This window comes from Pongo pygmaeus, chromosome 3, assembly GCF_028885625.2.
Source record: "Pongo pygmaeus isolate AG05252 chromosome 3, NHGRI_mPonPyg2-v2.0_pri, whole genome shotgun sequence".
Taxonomy (NCBI): Eukaryota; Metazoa; Chordata; class Mammalia; order Primates; family Hominidae; genus Pongo; species Pongo pygmaeus.
The window spans coordinates 174595472-174622185 of NC_072376.2; the positions used below are offsets into that span (position 1 = coordinate 174595472).

The following is a 26714-nucleotide window of genomic DNA, read 5'->3' on the forward strand; positions in this document are numbered from 1 at the left end:
ATTTGTCTTATAAACTTTGCTGGGAATTGGAATTTGAATTAAACCTACCTTGGTAATAAATAAAATACTCAAATGCCTACTATATGTAAAAAATAAAATCCAGCATAAAAATGCTTATTGTGGTGTCTCCAGGATAAAAACTAAATAATGAATATGTAGAAAATAACTTTTACCTTTGAAGGGTAAACCAAAAATAAAATTCTAAGGTCCCCAACCATCTGAATGGACTTCCTCCTTAGCCAGGACTCTCAAAATTTAACCTGAGAGGCTGTTTCAGGCCATGATGGGAAGTGGGGATGGAACATGCCTCATTATACCTCTCTGGCATTAACGTCAACACAGACTTTAAGTCTGGTAAGAAACATTTTACATCGTACTCTTTCTGAAGCTTGCTAGCTTCAGAATAGAAACAGTCCTTCCTATTGATCCCAAGTCTTCAGACAAACTCAACCAACAACCAGAAAATGTTTAAATTTACCTATATAGCCTGGAAGCCCACCCGCCTCACCACAACTTTGAATTGTCCTGCTTTTCTGGACCAAATCAATGTATTTCTTGAATGTGTTTGATTGATGTCTCATGCCACCCTAGAAGGTAAAAAACCAAGCTGTATCCTGACCACTCGGGGCACATCTTCTCATGACCTCCTGAGGGCTGTGTCACAGCCATGTCACTCATATTTAGATCAGAATAAATCTCTACAAATATTTTACAGAGTTTGACTCTTTTCATTGACAGAAGAAATATAGCTTGTATGTCTTTTCTAATTTGGCTTTTTTTCATACATACACTTCAATGTCTTCCTTAATCAGATTCTACATCACAATACATTCTTGTCTAGTATTGTAAACATTTTTTATGATGATATATTACACAAACTTAACCAAACCCACCATGTATTAATATTCCCTGGCCCGGGCACGGTGGCTCACACCTGTAATCCCAGCACTTTGGGAGGCCAAGATGGGCGGATCACAAGGTCAGGAGATCGAGACCATCCTGGCTAACATGGTGAAACCCCATCTCTACTAAAAATACAAAAATTAGCCAGAGGTGGTGGCAGATGCCTGTAATACCAGCTACTCGGCAGGCTGAGGCAGGAGAACCTCTTGAACCTGGGAGAGGGAGGTTGCAGTAAGCTGAAATCGCGCCACTGCACTCTAGCCTGGGTAACAGAGCGAGACTCCGTCTCAAAAAAAAAAAAAAAAATTTCCTGGATCTTTCCTAGGTTTGATATTCTCTTAAATCTCCAGCTATGGAAGTGTCACTACAACCATCAAAGATCAGCTCTATGTTCATTACCTCAATAGAGACTACTTGTTTCTGTGTCTACAGTCTTATCGCGCTTTGCTTATGTGCGTATTAACAGCAATTATTTTATTCTACTATATATTATTGTTGCCCTTCATTCCTACCTGCACTCAACTTTCTTTCTGAAAGGACTTCAAGACTTTCTAAAAATAGAGAATTGATGTATTCAGTGTTGACTACATGCTAGCAACATGTTTCTTTGTTCCTCAAGAAACACTTAAAAGGTGAAAACATGAATGAACAAACCCATTGTTCTCTGCAGAACTTTTCTTCTCCTAACAATAAAAGCTCTTGTCACCTTCTAAACTATGTAAATGTCTCTTTTCTAATGTACAATTAAGAAACAGTTAAGTTAGGGGTAATAATCCCTTGGTGTTCACACACTTTGTAAGGTAACTAGCTTCACACACATTTGAATTACAGAAGTCAAATTATAGCCATTTCAAAGTGTATGCATGAAATTAAATCAGTTTGGTTCAATACAAATATTCAATTCAAATACAAAAAAAATTAAAAAAACATTTTATCCATGGGAGGTTCTTCCTAAACAGTTTCTGGATGTATGGGAATTCAATGCGACTCTGTGTGATATTGCTGGCTCTCGAGGCATAGGAAAAATTAACTCTAACAGATAATGCCAAAATGCTTTCTAAAGGGCAGTAAAATGAACACTACTGCTGGTAATGTATGACAATTCCTATTTTTTCATATCTCACCAAGTCTTGGTAATACGCAACTTTTTAACTTTTGGTATTATAGTGGATGTGAAATAGCATTCTCTATTATTTTAGGTATTTCTCTACTATTTTAAGGTATGTTTTCTTTATAATTAATGAGAATTAGCATCTTTACATAATTCATGGTGATACTTCATTTTTCGTTGTCTTTGAAATGCCTTCTTAAACCTATAGGCTAGTTTTGGGGGGTTGACTATATTTATTTATGATAATGAGTTTCTGTCAATTATTTGTGTTGACAATAACTTTAGGCAAATTTTTAGGATTACAACTTCTTAATCTTAATCATACAGGGTCCTCTGGTGTTTTATTCTGCTTTGTGAAACATAACTCTGAAATTACATTTTGACATTAATATTAGTATAATTATAACTTGTATGATAATGGCTGAACTATGTATATTATACACACACAGAATCCTTACTTTATAGTAAGAAATTATATTTACAAACACATTTTCACCTATTAGGGCATGTTTGAGATAAAAGTAGAAATATTTTATTCATTAATAATCTGATTCCATTAAAATTTCACTATTGTAGAATGTTTCCAAAGGATGTATTATTCTTTATACCAGAGTTGAGTATGACCATATGTATTAAACAGACAGTACATCAATTTAGGGGAAAGATATTCAAATGGGCATACCATTTTACTGCATGAGATAGAAAAGTATCTTTTAAGAAATTTCATATTTAACAACATTCCATGTTTAACATAAACATAAAATGCACATATAGTTGGGATATAAAGCAAAAAAGGAGGAAGAACAACAATCAAACTGTCTGATTTACTCTATCTGACTTATTCAGACACAGTCAGCCTTTATCAGAATTCAGGTATTTGGGTAAATAGAGGACAATAGGAAACACAGTTGTATAATCTGGGCTGTTGGCACACAGTTAATAAAAATATATGGCATAAATTAGACTTCACAAAACTTTGAGAAAACACCCCACTTCAGCCCCTTACCCCAGAGTTTGGGCATTTCAAAGATACATTTGTTTTGTTAACTCTTTGCACATTTATGTCATTATCTGACCAAATTCCTGCAACAGACAACACTAAGAGAATCATAAAGTGATGATAATTCTACTTTTGTTAAACTTAAGAACACAGTTATTTGGTAAAGGATTAACTATATTTGAAGCCTTTGGAATTATAAAACCTCAAAGAGAGTCCTAACATTTTCTCCTGAACACAAGCCATACAACGTTAGTATGTACATATTTTTAAGTTCAATAGAGATTGTATACTCAGCACTGTCACTATATGTAAGTGTATTCAGTCCACATGCCTAAACTCATATAAATAAAATTTCATCATCATCGTCAACTTATCCTAAAATAAATTAGTCACATTGACATTGTGTGATATGAGATAGGAGGTCCATTAAAGGTATATAATGCCTTGCAGAGAAAATTTAGGCAATAGGTCAAAGTAAGAAAGCATTACTTCTTATTTTGTTGTGTAGACAATAAAGATGCCCAGTAGTTTATGGTTGCTGAAAACCTGTCAATTTTAGTGACATTCAGATCACATAGAATCTTGTTAGATAACAAAGCTCTGCTTTTGTGCAAAAAGTGGCAACATGTTAGAAACAGATCTATTTAATGATATTGAAGGGTATTATTTTAAAAATATAGTCTTCAGATATAGAAGTCACAAGACAGGTATTTTCAGTATGTTATGGGTCAAAAGATGAAAAGACTTATAGAACAAGTTACCTCACAGGGTGTGACAATGACATTGGCCAAATTGAGAAGCATGAATATTGGAATTTATTACAAATAATGAAAGCTTATAAAATAATAAATGCTTATCAAGCATGGTTAACTTCAACATGACTCTTCATCTTAAGACATTTTATTTCATAATAACCTTATTGCTATATAAATGTGATATCAAATATTAAACAAGTAATTTGGGGCTTTCCAAAAAGAAATATAAATTGTTAATTTCTGCTTTAAGTTATAATTAGTATATATCCTCTATTGAATTATATTTAATAAAATATATGAAAATTGATATTTTTTATTCATTGACTTATTTTTTCCATAAATATTTGTTTTTATTTGGTTCTATTTTACTCTAGCTCTTAGCTCATCACTATCAGGATAAAATCCTACCCGGCTGTGATGTCTGCACTTTATCTTTATGGATTTTCGCTGTACGTTATTATTCTATCTATCTCACAGTTATTGAGTGTAAAAACAAAACAAAACAATTATTAATCTGACTACTGCTGCACCTAATATTGGTTGAGTCTAGAAATAATTACTAATCAATGACTTTTGCATTTGGCTTCATTTATAGCTCTTTATAGACTATATTATTCAACTGTTTATATTATCTTCCTAGCCTCTGTAGAGATTAATAAGATCCTACATAAGTGATCTCATTAAATCTATGCAACCTGCCTTTTGAAGTAAGTATTTCCTCATTCTATAGAAATAGAAAGTAAATGAAGACTAAAGAGGTTAATTAATTTGTTTATGTTATCAGAATCTATTCTATTTCTAAAGTTTATGATAGTCATATTCATACTATCTTTATAGGTAAAAAGACCACGTTTTAATCTATTTTAAGACCCTTTCTTCTACTTCTAAAATAGGAAGATACCTCATAACTATTCATATGTTTTTCAATTTTTTTTCAAGACAGTTGGAAACAAATGGCTGGATTTTACAATATTGCTAAATCTTAGTATTAGCAAGTATGCTTATTTCATTTTAATAATAATTATTAACTTACATAAATAGTATATGTTTATATAATTTATTTATTCAAATAATCTTGTAGACTTTAGCCATTTTGAAATGTGTTTTTAAAAAATCTTTAAATTGTTTTATTTTATAATAAATTATGAACCATCAAAATATTAATTTTTTAGACATACAGCCAACTAATGTTAATTTATTGGAGCTAATTCTAAAGTAAGAATTATTACAATAAGGTAATATTTCCAACTGCTTGTGACAATAATTTAAAAATGGTGCATCTAGCCTTATAGTATATTTATTATATTTAGACTATAAAATTCTATTATAATATATTTAGACATACTCTGATACTCTCAAACAGCTGGATTAATCATATTCCTTACTAAAATCAGAGCAAGATGTGAGTCAATCTGTTCTTAGCACTTAATGCAGCCTGTAGCTTAAAAGCTTCCTATAGAAGCTTACGTTCACATCACTTTTTATTTAACTTCATATTGAGGATGAATCTTTATTACCTGGGAATTGACTTCCCTTGGGAATGAAAATGTGTCAAGTGCTTATGCTATGTACAAGACGTTTTCAAATAAATAATGTGTTACCTCTATCTAAATCCCTTCACATAATTTATATCTTCTCCTACTCCCTGTTGTGAGCAACCACACAATCCCCTATGGTCCACTTCTACTGTTCTTTGCATTTAAATCCTCCCTGTATATCACTCTATTAAATCTTACTTATGAAAACCTATCTCTAATGTAACTGTAGAGTATATTATTCTGAAGCACATATTTTTTGTAGTTCAATTTCTCACATGAGAAAACTTCCAGTGATATTTGTTGACAAAGTTAGACACTGTAAATCAAAGTTTCCCACTTCAAAGATTAGGGTAGAAGCAAAACACAAACTCCTTAGCCATATGATGCTTTGCATGAATTGTTCTCTCAGTAGTATCATATTTCTGGCAAATGTAGTGTAGGAAAAAATGTGATTGATACTACTATGAGCTCTCTATTATATAGAAAATAGCTGGATGATTATTCCGAAGCTGTATCCAGACAAAGTAAGTCTTTGTTGTGTTATTTACCCCCAAAGTTACAAATCTTTCCCCATTTTTATTGCTGTCTACATGGGATTCAATACCTCTCTTCTCTGCATCTTTCAAAAACAGAAGAAAAGTGCATTACAGAATAATTCTCAAATATATAATAGAGGTATAAATTGACTCAATGTAAAGGGAGACTAAAGTGTAGCTTCTGCTTTGATTGTGACAAAAGTGAACTCTAGAAAAATATTTTGAAATTTATTTAAAGTATCTTAATATATATACTAAATAATAAAATGTATATTCAATCAGTGGAGTCCTTTTTTTAAATGTTAAGAGAGATAATATTTAATATCTGAATGCATAAAAATGGATGCCCCTATATACTCATATCTGCCTATAGCTATGCTATCAATATTTATATGCATTATTATAAAACTGATTTCTAGCAATTATTGGGTTTTCTAGGCTTTTGTGAAATAGATTTTTGTCAATGTTTTTAGCAATATGAAATTATTTTTAGAAAACAAATGTGAGTCAGACGAAGAACTACTTTATGTCTTGCACTGTAAGTGCTTTATACATAATATCTGAACAGAAATCTCTCAATGTATTAGTATTTATTTCATATTAAAGATAAGAAAACTAAAGCCCAGAGAGGTCATGTAGTACCCTCACATCAGAGAGGTGTTGTGTGATTCCAACCCACATTTTGCAAAATTTATACACTTCTGTTACAACAATTTGCTTTTTCATTTAAAAATTGTATCCTATCACTACTGAAAACAATCTCTGAAATTATTTTTGGTAGATTTAAACAAGTCAATAATTTCCTAATATGTGCAAATAAGAAAAGTATATTTATTACTAATGGGTCTTTGATTGGTTCTTTTGGCATTTTTGAAAATATCTTTCCAGACACACAATAACAGTGGGGGACTTCAACACTCCACTGACAACATTAGAAATATCATTGCAGCAGAAAACTGAAAAAGAAATTATGGACTTAAAATTGACAGCTGACCAATGGGACCTAATACACAGCTACAGAATACTCCACCAAATCACCACAGAATATACATTCTTCTCTTTTCCCCATGGATTGCCCACATGCTTTGCCATAACACAAGTCTTAATAAATGCAAAAAAATCAAAATAATATCAAGCACTCTCTCAAACCACATTGCAAAGAAAATAGAAATCAATACCAAGAAGATCTCTCAAAACAACACAAATACAGAGAAATTAAAAAACTTGCTTCTGAATAACTCTAGAGTGAACAATAAAATTAAGGCAGAAATAAAAAAATCTTTGAAATTAATGAAAATAGAAACACAACTTAAAATCTTTGGGATGCTGCTTAAGCAGTGTTAAGAGAAAAGTTCATAGTGGTAAATACCTGCATCAAGAGGTTAGAAAGACCTCAAGTTAGCAATCCAACATCAGACCTAGAGGAACTAGGAAAAAAAAAAAAGCAATCCAATTCCAAAGCTAATAGAGGAAAATAACTAGAATGAGAGAAGAACTGAACACAATTGAGAACTAAAAGTTCTTACAAAAGATTAATGAAAGCAAGGGTTTGTTTTTTAAAAGAATAAAATGGTTGACCACTAGCTAGATTAATGAAGGAAAAAAAAAGAGAAGATCCAAGTGAGTGCAATCAGAAATGACAAAGATGACATTACAAATCATCCCTCGGAAATACAAAAGATCCTCAGAGACTATTATGAACACCTCTATGCACATGAATTAGAAAATCAAGATGAAATGTATACATTCTTGGAAACACATAACCCTTCAAGACTGAACAAGAAGGAAAGTGAAAACCTGACTAGACCAATAAGTTTGGAAATTGAGTAAGTAAGTAATACAAAATGTACCGACCAAAAAGAGCCCTGGACCAGAAGAATCAACAGCCAAATTCTACCAGACATACAAAAAAGCACTGATACCAATCCTACTGATACTATTCAAAAAAATTGAGGAGGAGGGCCTTCTCTCTAACTTATTCTATGTAGCCACCGTCATCCTGATACCAAAATCTCACAGAGACACAACAACAACAACAACAACAAAAAAGAAAACTTCAGAATAATATCCCTGATGAACACAGATGCAAAAATCCTCAATAAAGTACTAGAAAACTGAATCCAGTAGAACATCAAAAAGTTAATTCATCATGATCAAGTATGCTTTATTCCTGGATTCAAGGGTGGTTCAACATATGGAAATCAACAAATGTAATTCACCACATAAATATAATTAAAAACAAAGACCATGTGATCTCTCAATAGATGCAGGAAAAGCCTTTGATAAAATCCAATATTCATTCATGATAAAACCTCAACAGAATAGGCATCAAAGGAACATACCTTAAAATAGTAAGAACCAACTTATGACAAACCCACAGCCAACATCGTACTGAATGGGTAAAAGCTGGAAGCATTTCTCTTGAGAACTGGAACAAGAAAGGAATGCCCACTCTCACTACTCCTATTCGACATAGTACTGGAAGTCCTGCCTAGAGCAACCAGGTAACAGAAAGAAATAAAAGACATCCAAATAGGAAAAGAAGAAGTCAAAGTATCTCTCTTTGCTGGGAATATGATCACATACATTAAAAAAACCCTGATGATGCTGCAAAAAACTTCATGAAACTGACAAATTCAGTAAAGTTTCAGGATCCAAAAGCAATGTACAAAAACTGGCAACATTTCTATATACCAATACCATTGTGTTGAGAACCAAATTGAAAACACAATTCCATTTATACTAGCTAAAAATACATGTAATACCTAGGAATTTATTTAACCAATGATGTGAAAGATCTCTACAAGGATAACTACAAAACACTGCTGAAAGAAATCAGAGATGACACAAATGAACGGAAAAGTATTTCATGCTCATGTACTGGAAAAATCAATATTGTTAAAATGGCCATAGTATCCAAAGCAATTTTCAGATTAAAAGATGTCCCTACCAAAATACCAACGTCATATCTCACAGTATTAGAAAAATCTATCCTCAAATTCATTTGGAACCAAAAGAGAGTATGAGTAGCCAAAGCAATCCTAAGCAAAAAGAACAAATCCATAGGCATCATACTATACTTCATACTATACTACTGGGAGACAGTAGCTAAAACAGCATGGTACTGGTATAAAAACAGACACATAGAGCAATGGAATGAAACAGACACCTCAGAAATAAACCCATATGCTTAAAACCATCTTATCTTTGACAAAATAGACAAAAAAAGCAACAGGGAAAGGACTATCTATTCAATAAATGGTCCTGGGATAACTGGCTAGCCACATGCAGAAGAATGAAACTGTACTGCTACCTCTTACCATACACACAAATTAACTCAATATGGGTTAAAGATTTCAGTGTAAGACCTTAAATTATAAAAATCCTAAAAGTAAACGTGGGAAATACCCTTCTCGACATTGGTGTTGGCAGAGAATTTATGGCTAAGTCCCCAAAAGCAATCGCAACAGAATAATAATTGACAAGAGTGCCTAATTAAACTAAAGAGCTTCTGTACAGCAAAAGAAATTACTAACAAAGTAAACAGACATCCTACAGAATGGGAGAAAATATATGTAAACTACGCAAGCAATAAACGTCTAATAACCAGAATCTACAAGGATCTTAAATCAACAAGCAAAAATCAAATAATCCAATTTAAAAATGGGCAAAGCATAAGAGCAGACACTTATCGAAAGAAGCCACACAAATGGTCAGCAAACATATGAAAAATGCTCCACGTCACCACTCTGATTTGCATCAGAGAAATGCAAATCAAAACTGCTATGAGATATTATCACACACCACTCAGAATGGCTATTATTAAAAAGTCAAAAAACAGTAGATGCTGGCAAGGCTATGGAGAAAAGCAAATGCCTATATCCTGTTGGTGGGAGGGCAAACTTGTTTAGCCACTGTGGTTAGCAGTTTGGAGATTTCTCAAAGAACTTAAAACAGACGTACTATTTGACCCAGCAATCCAGTTACTGGGTTTAGATCCAAAATAAAATAAATCAGTCTACCGAAAAGACACATGCACTTGCATGTTTGTTGCAGCACTATTCACAATAGTAAAGACATGGAATCAATCTAGGTGCCTATCAATGGTGGGCTGGTTAAAGAAAATGTGGTACATATACATCATGGAATACTACGCGGCCATAAAGAAGAATGAAATCATAGTCTTTGCAACAAAATGAATGAAGCTGGAGGCCATTGTTGTAAGTGAATTCTATGCAAGAACAGAAAATCAAATACCACATGTTCTCACTTATAAGCAGGAGCTAAACATTGAAAACACATAGACATAAAGATGGGAAAAATAGACACTGGGGACTACCAAAGGAGAGAAGTATGAAAGGAGGCATGGGCTGAAAGACAATCTATTGGGTACTGTGCTCACTACCTGGATGATGTGATCACTTGTACCCCAAACCCCAGCATCAAGCAATATACCCATGTAACACACCTGCACATGCAGTCTTTATAATAAAATTTGAAATTATTCAAAAAAAAAATAAATAAAGAAAATATCTAGCATTCCAAAATACAAATGTGCCATGTATATCTCATATCGGTCTTTTTCCATGAAATTACTAGAAAAGAACCCAGATCCACAATCCTTAAGATGGGGGTTACAAAAGGCGGTAATTTTCACTAATAGGAAATCCACCTGATTTTGGTTTCCTTTTGTCATACAGAATTCTGGCATTTAACTATTAGGAGGCATCCCAAGGGAAACTGTGTTCTATCAAGTAGACATTATTACATTTTCTGTTTATACTTTTCCGTGGTTGCTAATATTCTACTCGGTTTACTCATTTAGTATTGTCCTGATTTTAATTACGTGCATTATTATTTTTTAAATGGGCACTTTTACTTCAACAAGATTAAACCTTGTTGAAAATTTAATCCTGTTAAATCTTCTCTTAAAATTTTCCTAGAATTCACACACTAAAAGGTTGTCTGATTTGTTGACTAAAGGAGCTTTGGCTAGGTGTTTTACTGTTGTAGCTAGGGAAATATATTAAAAAGTACATGACAAACATTAAAATAAAGTAAGAATATAGAATTGATATTAAAATCTGTTTCACAAACATCATCATAAGGACAAAGAAAACAAACATTTTTAATTACTTGTCACTTCAAATTAATTTTTAACGGAAAGTGAATTACAGGTTAGTATTGGCCGTACCACATAAAAGGAATAGAGCAAAGGAATTATGGTGGACCTTATGCAGGCCATTAAATCCAGCTTTTTTTCTCTTTTTTCTACCTAAAGACTTTCCTTTTTAAATATTTCTTTATAATGATGGTTGTCCTAACCAGACAAAATGAAGATAATGATATGCTAGTAGTTGGGACCTGGGTAAGGTCCTTCTTTCTCAATTGATCCACTCACGTCAATATGCACTAAGTGACTTAAGAAGTAATAGGAAGACTCCTGGCTGGGTCAATGCTTTAACCTTGTTCAAACACAGGATTCAGAAAAATGGACCTGTCAAGTTAGAGGGTCCAATAATATCAGACTCTTGCAAAACATATATTAATAACAGCATAACAAGTCGGACTGAAGAGCAGACAGCAAGGGGTGTAGTCATTTCAAGAACATCCAGACCCTATCCCAAAACAGCCACACTGTGGCACGTGTGGACCAAGGGAAGAAAATGGCTGTTTGTTTGCTTGCAAATAATGCACTTGATAAGTGCTATAATAGTAGCTTGAGTTCCAAACAATTCAGCTATCATAAAAAGCAATCCATCCTCAGCATCCCCACCCTATCTCTATCCCTTTTGCCAAGTAATTAAACAAAATAAAAGAGAGGAAGACATTTTGGGTATAACTCCAGGAGACAATCAGACAACATGAACCATGATGGCAAAGGATTTTTAGCACTAAACCAAGAACAGCAACAGTGTAGTTTTTGTGTCAGGGGCAGTGAGTGCCTTAGAGTGGCAGTTACCACTGAACCTTCTGTAGAGAAGGATGCTGTACAGGTCTTAATCCAGTGACTGCAATGTAACTGACAGGAAAACAAATATAGTAATTTATTCTACCTAGAAGATACACGTTGGATACATTTGGGGGCCTTGAATTCACCACATTTAATTGAGGAGAGGGATTTTGCAAGAGATATAAATTCCTCCAAGAGCACATGGGAAGACAGGACCTGAAACACCATATGTACACTTGCAAAAAAATAAAATCTAGTGTTGTAATGAAAATTTCACAACTTTTTTTTCATCTTTAAAACTGCTTTTAGTATTTCAAGATTTCTATCCTTCCTACATATAAAATCTATTTGTTATAATGCATTGTGCAATTCACAGTTTTCTGGTGCCTTTACTTTTTAAAAAAAGCTGTAAAAAAGTATGTTGAATATGGTGTGTGTGTGCTGTAGGGTGGTTCAATACATACGGGTCTTTCTAGCAGAGTCTTCCACAAAAAGAGAAGAGATGTCTTCATCCACTCCTGCTTCATTCTTTGCGATACAAGTGTATGCTCCAGTATCTTCATAGCGCACATTGCTTATGTGAACCTCACTGCCATTTGCTGAAAAGAGAAGGGAAATGCAACTTGTAAACTACAATTTCAGTTTTGGAAGAGTGCTTTCTGATTACACAGTCAAACAGTTCTCTTGGCTTGTCCTAATTAAACGGTTTCCCTTCCTACTTCCATACTTTGAAGGCATGCCAAATTATTCCAGAAGCATTCAAGTGTTCATAAACTGTGCTGTCATTCTATAAGAGAGCCCAGTACTCTATATCAAATGCATATTTTATGTTTTGTATCATTTCCTATATTCTACATTGTATATGAGGTATTTCATATTGATAAGTATAATTTCATTTATATATTTACTTATTCAGAACCTACATTCACCTAAGATTTTTCAGAAATCTAATAATAGCAATATGATTAGTTTGCAGGTAAATGCATATGAAAGATATTTTCATAGAGTAATTAATTGAGCTAAATCATGCAGGTATACTATTGCCATTCATCAAACTTATTATTATTATTGTGAGACAGAGTCTCATTCTGTCACCAATGCTGGAGTACAGTGGCGCGATCTCGGCTCACTGCAACCTCCGCCTCCCGGGTTCAAGCAATTCTCCTGCCTCAGCTTCCCGCGTAGCTGGGACTACAGGCCCACGCCACCACCCCCGGCTAATTTTTTGTATCTATAGTAGAGATGGGGTTTCACCATGTTTGCCAGGCTGGTCTCAAACTCCTGATCTCAGGTTATCTTCCTGCCTTGGCCTACCAAAGGGCTGGCATTACAGGCGTGAGCCACTGCACCTGGCAGTTGAGTGTTTGTTATGGTCATTTGTTTAAGTTTGTCTTTCTTTTCTTTTCTTTTTCTTTGTTTTCCTTTTGTTTTCTCTCTGTGTGTATATGTGTGTGCATGCCTGTGTGTGTACTGTGTGTGTTTGTGTACATATTTGTGTCTGTGTGTTCCATGTTGTTCAGTTACAAGAACCACACACGCAGTAGAATGGGACATGACTATCTGTGACAGGTAGAAGGCAACGTAATCAGTGTGGTTTGGGAAAACAAGGGTAGAAAGCCAATGAGAAAACAGCTTGATTGCCATCGCTAGGAGCCAGTAGCTCTCAAGGGATGTGAGACATGGACAGGCAGTTGATGTGATGTTTGAGAGACATAATCATTTGAATAACTTGAACTTGTTTCTTTATTTGCAAATGCTTACTACACACCCTCATTCCCCACATCATTCACTGAGAATCACTACTCCAAAAAAGAGGTTGGCAGGTTTTCATTTTGTTGCAACAGGCCAGGTGTAAATAATTTAGGTTTTCTGGGCCACACAATTTCTGTGGCAACTACTCACCTCTGCCACAGCAGCATTAAAGCAGCCAGGCAATACATTTTGAAAAATGAGTGCAACTGTATTCTAAACACAAACCAACAACAACAACAAAAAAGAAAGCAAAAACAAAAACAAAAAAACCCACCTTTATTTAAAAAAACAGACAGCTATCTAGATATGGTCTGTGGGTCTTAGTTTATAGGAACCTGCTCTAAAGATGGGTAGTAAACAATGTATTTACATTTGCTTCACCTTCTTGTTTTATATAAGATACTGCCTCCTCCAAAATCATACCTTTTTTTTTTTTTTCTTCAGGATCCATACACTTAACAGCCTAAATTCTCTGGGTTTTGTTTTGAAATACCAAATAAATTTCTTCCTTCTTTAAATGCTGTCTCCCAATATTTTTACATGTTCTCCTAACCTATATGTCCCATTGTCTTTCCTTCTTTTCCTATGTAATCTAGCATTCTTAGACGTTACCACTTTATTGCCAGAACTACCAATCCCTTTATCTATTTATCATCCTGACACATCTGCCTTCCTAACCTCTAGAACTAGCATAAGCTAACCCATCTCTGCTTCTGGTGTCCCTGCACCTAGTTCTTTGAGTAAGTTATGAGACCATTGCATAAGCGAGTTTATAATTTTCAGATTCACAGTTTTCAATTCCTAGGACATTCAAAACTACTTGCTATTCATTTCACTTGACCTTTCCAGTTAGATGCCTTTCATATCCGCCTCTACTTTTACTTCAAATCTTTATATACTTTGTTTGATGTTTCCCATCATAATACGAACTTCACTCTCAGCAAGTGATCTTGCTCTTTCAATTGTGAGGTAAATAGAAGTGATCAGAAAGCAACCTCAAAACTTTCTGTTCCTAGTTTCACCTTGATTTTTCTTCTCACAGGAAATTTTCTGTTTCTTTCCAAGGCAAATCTCCCCTTATTTCTTATTGATTTCTATGACTCTTCCTGCAGCCTTTATCCTTCTCATTTCTCCCTACTGATACCTTCTCAGATTGATGAATTATCCAAGAAACATCTCCATCAGTTCTAAGCCTCCCCACCAGGAGCTACTACCTTCTATGTTTTTTTCCTTTCAGAATCTGGCCAAAAAAGATTTTTGTATTTCTTGTCTCCTTTTCATTTCTAAACACACTGAAAACTGATTGTTACTGATACTGTTTTTCTAAATGTTGCAAGAACATGCTCGTCACCTGAAGTAAACACTTATCAATGCCTTTTATTGACCTTTCTATGCATTTGCCATTGTTGAACTCTTTATTTTTAACTTTCTCTTCTTCCATACCATCACCTAGTCTCCTGTCTCTTGATGAATTTTAGTCTCTTTCTATTATTTTCTTCACTTGCCTGTTAATAAAATATTTGTGCTTTCTTGGGATTTTACTCTCTCTAATTCACATATTATCCCAGCCATTGCCATAGATATTAAATTAGTGTCTGGACTTGGACTTCACACACAAACACTAAAGAAGCATCTCATGAATGAGTAGCTAATTAAACAGTTATTAAGCCACATGGAGTTTTATACTCCTATGTGTGTAGAATTATCTCTTCTCTCCTTTTATTTTTTGTCATATTCTCTTAAAACTTCAACTGTTTTTCCCTGTTGTAAAAATTTACAGTAATTTCTTTGCAAGCACCTCCTCTTTTTAAATGTTGAGTCTGGAGTGTAACAACTTCAAAAATTTGTTGTCATGTATATTCCTGAAAGCAAAATTTCGATATACTTTTATAATATGGTTTATTGCTATCAAATGGGCAAGAGACAAAGTCAGAAGCTATTTAGACTTTTATCCATTTAATTTCTGTTAATAAGTCTTCTCCTCTCAGATTATAGACCTCTTGAGGTAATCACTAGATACGTGTGCAAATGTGTCTGACCTACGCATGCACTTTAGTGATTTCTAGGATTAAAGATTTTAAAGTTTAAGGACACTTTCACAGACATGTCTCCATTGACTTGCAAGAATAAGTAGAAGTTTTAAAAAGTTTTATTTAAAAATGTATAATGATTATATATATATCCACTATTAAAGTGGAATAATAATAGAACTCTATGTAATAAAGTGACAAAATATGTTCATGTTTAATAGTATAAAGAAAATTAAAGTCATAAAATAAGAACTATAATGCCCATGAAGAAGATACTCCAGTAAAATGAGTGTTGTGTGTTACCCCTAATAATGAAAAAAAGGTTTGTGGTTTATTTTTAATGCTAGTATAATTAATATATTATATGCAACTGCTTTTGGACTATTTAAATTATTTGACCTTACAAATCTTGCCTGGTTTTGTTCATTTTCCACATGTTTGGGATTATTATTATCTAATATATAGTAATTTATTCATGTCTACACATTAGAATATTAGAATATGTACAATATTTTATATATTAGAATGTAATACAAACTTTAAAAAATGTAAATGGAAAACATTTAGTAACTTTTCGATATTTTTCTCCCTTCATTTACAAAATATGTTAAAAAATCCACTAAAAATTCTGTATTGAAATCCTCTGTAATACATATTCAAGGTATTATTTAAACACTTGAAAAGTAACTTCAGAAATGAATTTCTATAAAAGAATCTAATTATTCTGCTCAGCATAACTGCTATAATTCACAGGACAAGTATTTTAAAGATACATAATTTACTATTTTACTTATGACCAAAATAATGACATAATTAATCATTATGACAAGACTATTATTAAAAACATTAAAATGTTAAAAGAATCTTTCCCATATAACTTCTTAGATACAAGCATTTTTTTTCATATTCGTGACATTCTGTTGCCACCAACACTCATTTTTCTTTTATTTTCCAAAGAACGTTATAAATTTTAGTATAAATTTTCAACATGGTCATTTAAGAGAAAAAAATGCAAGTAAAAAGCACCTTGAAGTGTGAGTTGTTTGGACAGCTTTGGTGTAATATCAATTCCATTCTTCAACCAGCCAAGCTGAGGCTTTGGTATGCCCTCTGCATGGCACCTAAGACTGGCAGTTACCCCAGGCTCTCTAGCCTGACTCTCTGGATACACCCGGATGACTGGAGGAACTAAAGGAAAAAATGAAAGAGAAAGTGAATTAGTGATTCACATTTTCTATTTAATTTTCCAAAAGAAAAATTGCAATAAGATAAATAATAAATTATATATTTTAATGATGCTATACATTTCTACAGATTGTAGTTTCCAAATAGCATTATCCACTGAAATGTACCAGTGTTACCTGTATAAAAACTATTCTGGGATTTTGCTAGGGAAAACATAAGATGAGCCCGGAATATCTTGTTTCAGAAATTAAAGAAGTCCTCAAAGAATGATGAGGCATACCAAAAGGATACAGAAACCAGTTAAAAGAGACTCCAATTTGCTAAATATGGGACAATTTGAGCACTGAAATACTTAGTAATTACAAGAGAGTATCAGGAATTAAATAAAACTATGAATTCAGTTATATAAATAAATGAATGAGTATATAAAGGAAGGAAAATAAAATATTTTTATTATAGCCTGTTAGAAAATTAATAATTCTGTTTACAATAGTATCAAAAAATAAAATATTTAGGAATAAAGTTCACCAAAGACATGCAAAACTTTCATACTAAATACTATGAAACTTTGTTGAAAGAATTTAAAGAAGACCTAAATAAATCCAAAGACATCTTGTATTCCTGGATTGAAAGAATTGATTGGTAACATGGTACAAACTGGTAAAGGCTATTGGTAAGGTGATCATACTCCCAAGTTGACAAAGACAAGTAAAAGAAAAACAAAGGTACAGTGTAATCCTTATCAAAGTTCTAACTGCATTTTTTTCGAGAAATTTAAAAAACTTATCCTCAGATAAATGTGAAATTACAGGAGACCCCCAAGTGGTGAAAAAAAAATCTTGAAAAAGTACAAAGCTGGAGGGCTCATACTTGCTGATTTCAAAACATACAATGAAGCTACAGTAATCAAAGCAGTGCAATCCTGACACAAAGATGGAATAGACTTGAGAGTGCAGAACTAAACATACATTGATGGTCTTTTTTTTTCAATCATTCTGGGACAATTGGAAAACCACATGCAAGAAAATAAGCCTGAACTCCTACCTCATACCATAAACAAAATTGTATTCAAAGTAAATCAAAGACTTAAATGTAGGAGCTAAAACAATAAACTATCAGAAGAAAACATTGAGTAAATGTTTCTGATCTAGAAATGGACAATTGTTTCCTCTAGATATGACCGCAAAGCACAAGCAACAACAAAAACAAAATAAATATGTTAGATTTTGTAGTGCATCAAATGACACTATAAAAAAAGTATAAATACAACTCACAAAATAGGAAAAGACATTTGAAAATTCTGATAGTATCCAGAATATATAGGGAACTGTTACAAATCAGCAGATAAAAAGCCAACAATGCAATTAAAATTTGGGACAAAAAAATTGAATCGTCATTTCTCTACTGAAGACGTATAAATAGCTAATTAAGCACATGAAAAGATTAAAAAATTAAAAAAAATCAAAAAGAGGGAAATGCAAATCAAAACCACTACATGATACCACTTCACACCCTCTAGAATGGCTATTTAAACAGATAAACAAAAATCAGAAAATAACATGTTGTTGATTGAGTATGTGGAGAAACTGGAACTCTTGTGCATTGCTGGTGGGAATATAAAATGATGCAGTCATGCAATATATGGAGGAAAATACTAATGCATTCTACAACATGAATATTGGAGGTATTATGGTAAGTTAGAGGAATCTGACACAAATGTTTACGTATTATATTAATCCATTTATAAAACGTTCACAATGGGCAAATCCATGGTGACAGAAAGCAGATTGGTTGTTGCTAGGGACTGAGGAAAGGGAGGAATGAGAAATGACTGCTTAATGGATATGAGGTTTATTTGGGGGTGACAAAAATGTTCTAGGCTTAGATAGTGGTGATGGTTACACAACATTGTAAATATGAGCTACTGTGTGGTACATTTTGACACAGTTAAATGGCATGTGGATTTTATCTGAATAAAAAAGAAAGGAAAGGCAAAGGAGGCTGATGAAACACTCTAGACTAAGAAAGATAAGTTATAAGAAATAAATAAAACACGCAAATCAAGATTGGGTCCTGGACCCAGAAAAATAAGTTATAAAGTATATTACTAAGAGAACTGACAGAATTTAAATATGGTGCCTGTATTAGATATTGAGATACTACTGTTACATTTCCTGATTTGATAATTGCATTTTGATTAGGTAAAATACTTTCCTTTATAAAAGTCACTCAGTGAATTAACTAGTGATGAATACAATCTCAAACTTTTTTCAATTATATATATATAATCATTGATATTAAAATAAGATGTCTTAAATACAACATTAGGCATAATTATAGAAAGACTCAATAATTAAAAGTGAGATGTGGATTAATTGATAACTTTCTGTTTCTAGTAATGTTGAAAAAATGATAATGATTGATTCTGATTATCTTCCTGACTAGAACTTAAAATCCTGGAAAAGTTTACAGAAAGCATTTTCAGAAATCATAAGTAACTTAAGGATATAACGAGGAATGGCAGAATCAGTACAGAAGAAACTCTAAGGCTCATGGAAGTGAGCTACAGCTGTTTCTCCCTCAAGAATAGTTCCCAAACCAGGTGAAGATTCTGAAGTCAGAGTTGATTACTAATCAAAGGTATTTTATTTGTTTCTCTCTCCCATGTATATGCACATATGCATGTGTGTGCACATGTAATTTAAAAAATAATAAGACAACTTGAGAGGTTTTGCATTTTTTTTTCTTTTAGCCATTAATTAATTCAGTGTGTATTTCTTTAAGATCTGGTGCTGTTGCTACACTGAATCAAATATAGTGATTTATCTCTTCTACCTTACCAGATTCCAAAACTTCTGGAAAGCCAGGATTATGTACTTATTTTTGGTTTACAAATACATGCCAATATCAGGGAATCAGCTGATTCTGGTAGGCAGCCTCAACTAAAGTAAATGGGCTTAGTATTGTGGTCCCACAATAATTGTGGCTAGAGATTCTGGCATAGTAACTCTTTCTCTGTACTGGGTTACCAGTTGCGTTGCATTTAAGTGGCCACAAAATGTCTAAAGATTCATTGCAGAATCTCTGGTACCCCCCCAGTGCCTGACAGTCATAGATGGAATACCTCTCTTAAAGAACCTATTATCTTTATAATTAAAATAATTTTGAAAATGGTTTATGAAATCAAATTTGCCGAATGCAACAAAATATCTCAAGGCTTTCCTTAAGAAAATTCTTTTTTTTTAATAATAATATTACATTTAATTGATTACATGATACGCTTACATCTTTTTAACATTTCTGAAATTGGGATGCATCTTATGTGTTGATGTGCCATGTAACTGGCAGCATTTTTTTTCTTTGGAGTAGGTAAAATCATGGTGCATGATACAATCAATGATACCTTTGATTCAGCAAAATGTAATCATAATTACTAATTTGGGGAACGTAACAAAATGGAAACAAAATTATTTACAATGGGAAATTGAGGTTAAAATGTTCTGAGATCCTTTTATTTTTTATTTTTATTTATTTATTTATTTATTTTGGAGTCAGGCTTTCTGAGCACATACTGTGTCAAATCTGCTTACTGGCTGTGTGACATTTGACAAGTCACTCAGCCCTTCTTTGACCTAGTTTTATTATCTTTTTTTTTAATTATTATTATTATACTTTAGGTTTTATGGTACATGTGCGCAATGTGCAGGTAAGTTACATATGTATACATGTGCCATGCTGGTGCACTGCACCCGCTAACTCGTCATCTAGCATTAGGTATATCTCCCAGTGCTATCCCTCCCCCCTCCCCCCACCCCACAACAGTCCCTGAAGTGTGACGTTCCCCTTCCTGTGTCCATGTGTTCTCATTGTAAATTCTTAAGAAATTTCCTTAAGAAAATTCTTTCCTTAAGAAAATACAAACTTAACCAATAAAAATAAAAACAACAGTCAAGTTTTAAAAAGCCACAAAATTCTGGTAACTGGAGTTATCATTCATCTATGCTTCCTGTGTTTAAAGAGTTGATAGCTAAACATAAAAATTTAGGAAGCTCTAAAACATAATGTTGTAATTAAAATAAATAAACTAGAAATGTTATAATATTTTTAAATAACAAAAATTGAAATTATAAACTCAATCTTTGTATTTAACTCCAGATTAGATACAGCTGAAGAAGAAAGACGATAATAGAAAGTTAAGTCAGAAAAAAATCATAGCCACAATACAGCACAGAGGTATAAAATATAGAAAATACAGATGAGAGAGTAAGTGAATATAGAATAGATTAAGAATACTATGAATGTACATATTACATATATACATATTATATATATACACATTATATATATATAATACATACATAATACCTATATTATATATATTATATATAATACATGCATAATACATATATTATATATATTATATATAATACATACATAATACATATATTATATGTAATATATAATACATACATAATACATATATAATACATATTATATATAATACATATATAATACATATATAATACATATTATATATAATACATATATAATACATATATAATACATATTATATATAATACATATATAATACATATATTATATATAATATATAATACATATATTATATATAATATATAATACATATCTTATATATAATATATAATACATATCTTATATATAATATATAATACATATCTTATATATAATATATAATACATATATAATACATATCTTATATATATTATATAGAATACATATATAATACATATCTTATATATATTATATAGAATACATATATAATACATATCTTATATATATTATATAGAATACATATATAATACATATCTTATATATATTATATAGAATACATATATAATACATATCTTATATATATTATATATAATACATATATAATACATATATAATACATATATTATATATAATACATATATAATATATATATTACATATAATACATATATAATACATATATAATATATATATTACATATAATACATATATAATACATATATAATATATATTACATATAATACATATATAATACATATATAATATATTACATATAATATATATATAATACATATATAATATATTACATATAATATATATATAATACATATATAATATATTACATATAATATATATATAATACATATATAATATATTACATATAATACATATATAATACATATATAATATATATTATATATAATATATATATAATACATATATAATATATATTATATATAATACATATAATATATATTATATAATACATAATATATATAATATATTATATATATAATATATATTATACATAATATATTATGTATAATATATATAATATATATAATATATATTATATATAATACATGTATAATATATATTATATATAATACATATATAATATATTATATATTATATATAATACATATATAATATAATATATATTATATATTATATATAATACATATATAATATATTATATATAATATATATTATATATAATACATGTATAATATATATTATATATAATACATGTATAATATATATTATATATAATACATGTATAATATATATATTTTTAATACATATATAATATATATTTTTAATACATATATAATATATATCATATATAATACATATATTATATATTATATATAATACATACATTATATATAATATATAATATATATTATATATAATACATATATAATATATATTACATATAATACATATATAATATATATTATATATAATACATATATAATATATATTATATATAATACATATATAATATATAATACATAATATATATATTATGTATTATATATTATATATATAATGTGTATATATACACACATATATAAAACTGAAGAGAGCAATATTTGAAGAAGTAACCATTGTGATATTCTCAGTTCTGTGTAAGACATTAAATCAGTGATTCCAAAAGCCTAAAGATGATGAACTTTCTTAAAAAAAGATGATACATAGACATTACAGTAAAACTACAGAACACCGAAGAAAAAAAGACAAATCATAAAAAGCAACCCAAAGAAACAAAATGGCATACCAAGAAAGTCAGAATGAGAGCTAAATTCTTACAGAAATGGTAAAAACTAAAGAGAACAAATTACAGACAGCTTTATGCCAACACGTAACTTTAAATAAAATGAACAGATTTCTGGAAACGCAAGCATCTAGCAGAACCTACACAAAAAGTAGTACAAAATCTAAAAAGCCTTACAACATTTAAATACATTTAATTTATTTAAAAACTTTTAATCAAAGAAAACTTTAGAACTTTTCCAAAATAAAGTAAAAATAACACCAATCTTATACAAGCTCTTCTAGAAAATAAAATGGGGCAGGAGGCATCTCTCTGGTAGTGTTAAAATATCTCTATCAATTGTTGACACTCTTGTCTTCAAAAGATAGAGACTAATTCTTCTCACTTTACACATGGGACCTGTGGGCTGGATTTAATGACGTGCTATTAATGAACAGAGCTGTGGCAAAGTAATGGTGCATAATATCCAGCATTAGGTCATAAAAGGTATAGCAATATTTTCATTGTTCTCTTGCTCTTGCAGAATTCAGCTGCCATGTCATAAGATACTCAATCAGTCTTATAGGGATGCTTATATGCCAAGGGGCAGAGAGAGGCTCCATGACAACAGCCAGCAAAAACCTAAGGCCTCCTGCCAATAGCCACGTGAGTGAGTAATCTTGGAAGTAGCTGTGCCAGCCCCAGTCAAGCTTTCAGATGACTACAGCTCTGACCAACATGTTGATTGAAATCTCAGAAAAGAGATTGTGCCAGGATCACCTAGCTAAGCTGTTCTCAAATTATTCGATTATTTCATTTCTTTGTTTATTATTGCATATCTTGATTTTCCTATTATCTCAAAGAGCATAAATGTTTGTTGTTTTAGGCCACTAATATTTTAGCTAATTTATTATGCAGCATAGATAACTAATAAAATCCCCAGCTTCTTCTTATGAAGTCAGCATAAACTTAATACCAAAATGTGACAAGGCATCTGAAGAAAGAATAATTAGTGGTCAGTGTCACTCATGAAAATAGATGAAAAATTCCCGTATAAAATATTATCAAACAAAATTTATCAGAATACTAAAATGGTAATATACCATAATATATTGAGTTAATTATAGACATTCAAAAAATCACTGAATGTAATTCATCATATTAACAGTTTAAAGAAGTAAAATTGTATGATCTTTTCTAAAACTGCAGAAAAGTCATTTACCTTTAGAAAACAAAAAATGAAAATATTTTCTTTAGTATGATAAGGGTTATCTTAAGCACTTGTAGGTGGCATAGAGTAAATTAAAATACAAAAGATTCTTTAGATGAATTGTGATAATAAGTGAATTTGGTATGTTTGCATGATACAAGTTTGCATATTTGTAAATACCAGTAACAAAATATTTCAAATATTTTAAGATTAATAAAGCAACAAATATATTAACTATCTATAAATATATTTAACATGTGGTGCTCAAACCCTTTGTGAAACATTCTAAAACATTATTTAAAATGTTATTGATAAAAATGAAATAAGACTAAAATCAGTGGAGTAATAAACCATGTTCATGGTACCTTTAGTTATTATTGCCTCTAGTTACAATTATATTAATTTTAGCCATCAAATCTTTTTCATTTGCATTCCCATTCCACAAAATTGGTAAAACCCATCTTTGTAGAAGCAATCTAAATATGGTACCACTTACCAAAATGCTCACTTTTGTTCATTTAATTAGTCATATATTGATTACTTAATATCTGCGATAAACTGTAAACTGTTAGGTTGACACAGATGGACAACATATGACTTGTATGTGCTGTTCAATAATGAAAACCAGGAAACAATAATTGTAACAGAACACTTTATGTCCTGTAATAGAGTTGAAAGAGGTGTGGTAGTTACAGGAAAATGGGAGTTATCAACACAAAGTTCTTTAAAGGAAAATGAACTGAATTTTGAAGTGTTTAGGGGAGTATGATAGGCAGTGTAGTGAATACGGCTGTGGGGAAGACATTTTCAGTATATGCACCATGCTGAACTTTTTATATTTTTCCAATGAGTGTATACTTCTTGAACTTGAGTTATGTCATAGGTAGTTAGATATATGTCACATGCAATTGTATGGACAGTCAATTACCCAGTTTACCACCAAAAGTGCTGGGAGAGAAATCCTGCATTCATTCAGTAAATATACATGTATCAATTATCTACAAGTGCCAGGCATTCCAAGAACATTATAATTGCCATTATAATGTACTAAGCTTTGTGGGAAATGATTCAGGAATTATGCAATGATGGACTATTAATTGTATAATTTTCAAATGATCATGCTATGTAAATTTTTGAGGTTAGATGAGAATTTGAATATATTAGAACAAATGGTTTAGACATTTTAATTCCAATATCAAAAAGCATACTGTTCTTTCCAACAAAAATTAACATGCTATCTTTAATATAAATATTAAATCTATTCACATTGAAAGCAAATAGTTCCGGACAACTGAATTTTCTTAATTGCAGAGAGTGGTACCTTTCCATACTTAATATTGAGAATAATATTTTTTTTATGAAAGTGTTTCTCAAGTGAATTCTAGATCTCAGATTTGGAAAATTCCCTGCTAATGAAAATATGTTTATTTGTTGTCATTTAGACATTTTGATTGAGACAAATGATGATTTTGAGTCTTCATTTTGCTACTTAATAGTGCTGTGATCTTGAGTTCATTTTCAAATATTTTTGAGTCTTTTATTATATGTAAAATAAATATTGTACTATATTTTAAGGTTTTGAAAATCAAAAGAATTATAAAAATAATAGTTGTATATTGCAAAACAATATATATTGTAAAACAATATATATAATACAGCAATATATAATATGATATATATGATTAATAATAGGCTCTTTGAGAGAAGATGTTTTGCCTTATTTAATCATTAAATTCCCTGATGTAGCTGAGTGACTGGTGCAGTGAAGACCATGTGGAAAAGTTCCACAGGATATATGTTACAGGCTTACCACACTGATTCCTTTCTCACATTTACAATTTAGCATTTGCTATTTAAAATGGCCATGAGAGTATATGTAACATACGTTGTCCTTAATAAGAATATGACTTGGTAAATAAAGAAAAGGACTCCAGTTCTCTGTCAAAGAAGTTTCTGCAGGAGATATCAAAAGACAGGACATAAAAGTTTTGTTCACCTGGACCATTTGCTCTCTGGTTAATGCATGTATTTTGAACTACCTGATATCCTTTTCTTTCAGCCATCAGAATGCCAATAAAAAACTTTAAGGTCCAAAACCAATCTGAGACTCTATTTGGTGATTCAAATATGTGCAAAGTTAATTTCACCACTCTTATTTTTTAGTGTCTGGAGGATCCATTGTATATACAAATTTCATTGACTATTGAATAAGTGTCAATCCTCCAGATTTACTAAAACTATAAAAGTAATGCAAACCAAGACTAGTTAAAGCCACCACGTCAGGACTACAGCCGACCACCCTACTGGCCTATTAGTTCCCTTTCCCAGCTATACTCTGGGAATATTAAACTAGCTTCATGTTAACTACACAGAGAAAAATAAGGCAGGGGAGGGTGTCCTCAGAAAGGCCCAATAACCCTTAGTGTCCACAGTTGGGACTGTATCCTGTACGTCGCCTTTAATATTTTTAGAAGCAGAAAAATAATAGACTTTCAAAGCTCTAAGTACAAAAAGAAATCTGCTGCACCCTTCCTGCCATTTCTCATTCAAAAGTATTACAATATACACAAGCTTGCACAGTGACAAGGAGTAAAACCAAGTTCTGATTTTATTCTTTTCCTTGAGGACTACTTAAATGAATTATTTTGAAATGCTAAATACACTTTCAAAAC

The 26714-nt window shown here is 31.2% G+C and overlaps 1 protein-coding gene across 2 annotated transcripts in view; it reads right to left on the reverse strand.

The window, feature by feature from the left end:
* The window catches only part of FSTL5 (follistatin like 5), an 814279-nt gene that overhangs the window by 139252 nt on the left and 648313 nt on the right, over positions 1 to 26714 (reverse strand). For both annotated transcript variants that reach the window (XM_054485700.1, XM_063664253.1), the window contains 2 exons: positions 16605 to 16766; positions 12261 to 12395 (listed from right to left, as the gene is read on the reverse strand). In XM_054485700.1, coding sequence (XP_054341675.1) covers positions 12261 to 12395; positions 16605 to 16766 — 297 coding nt within the window. The remainder of the gene's footprint in view (positions 1 to 12260; positions 12396 to 16604; positions 16767 to 26714) is intronic.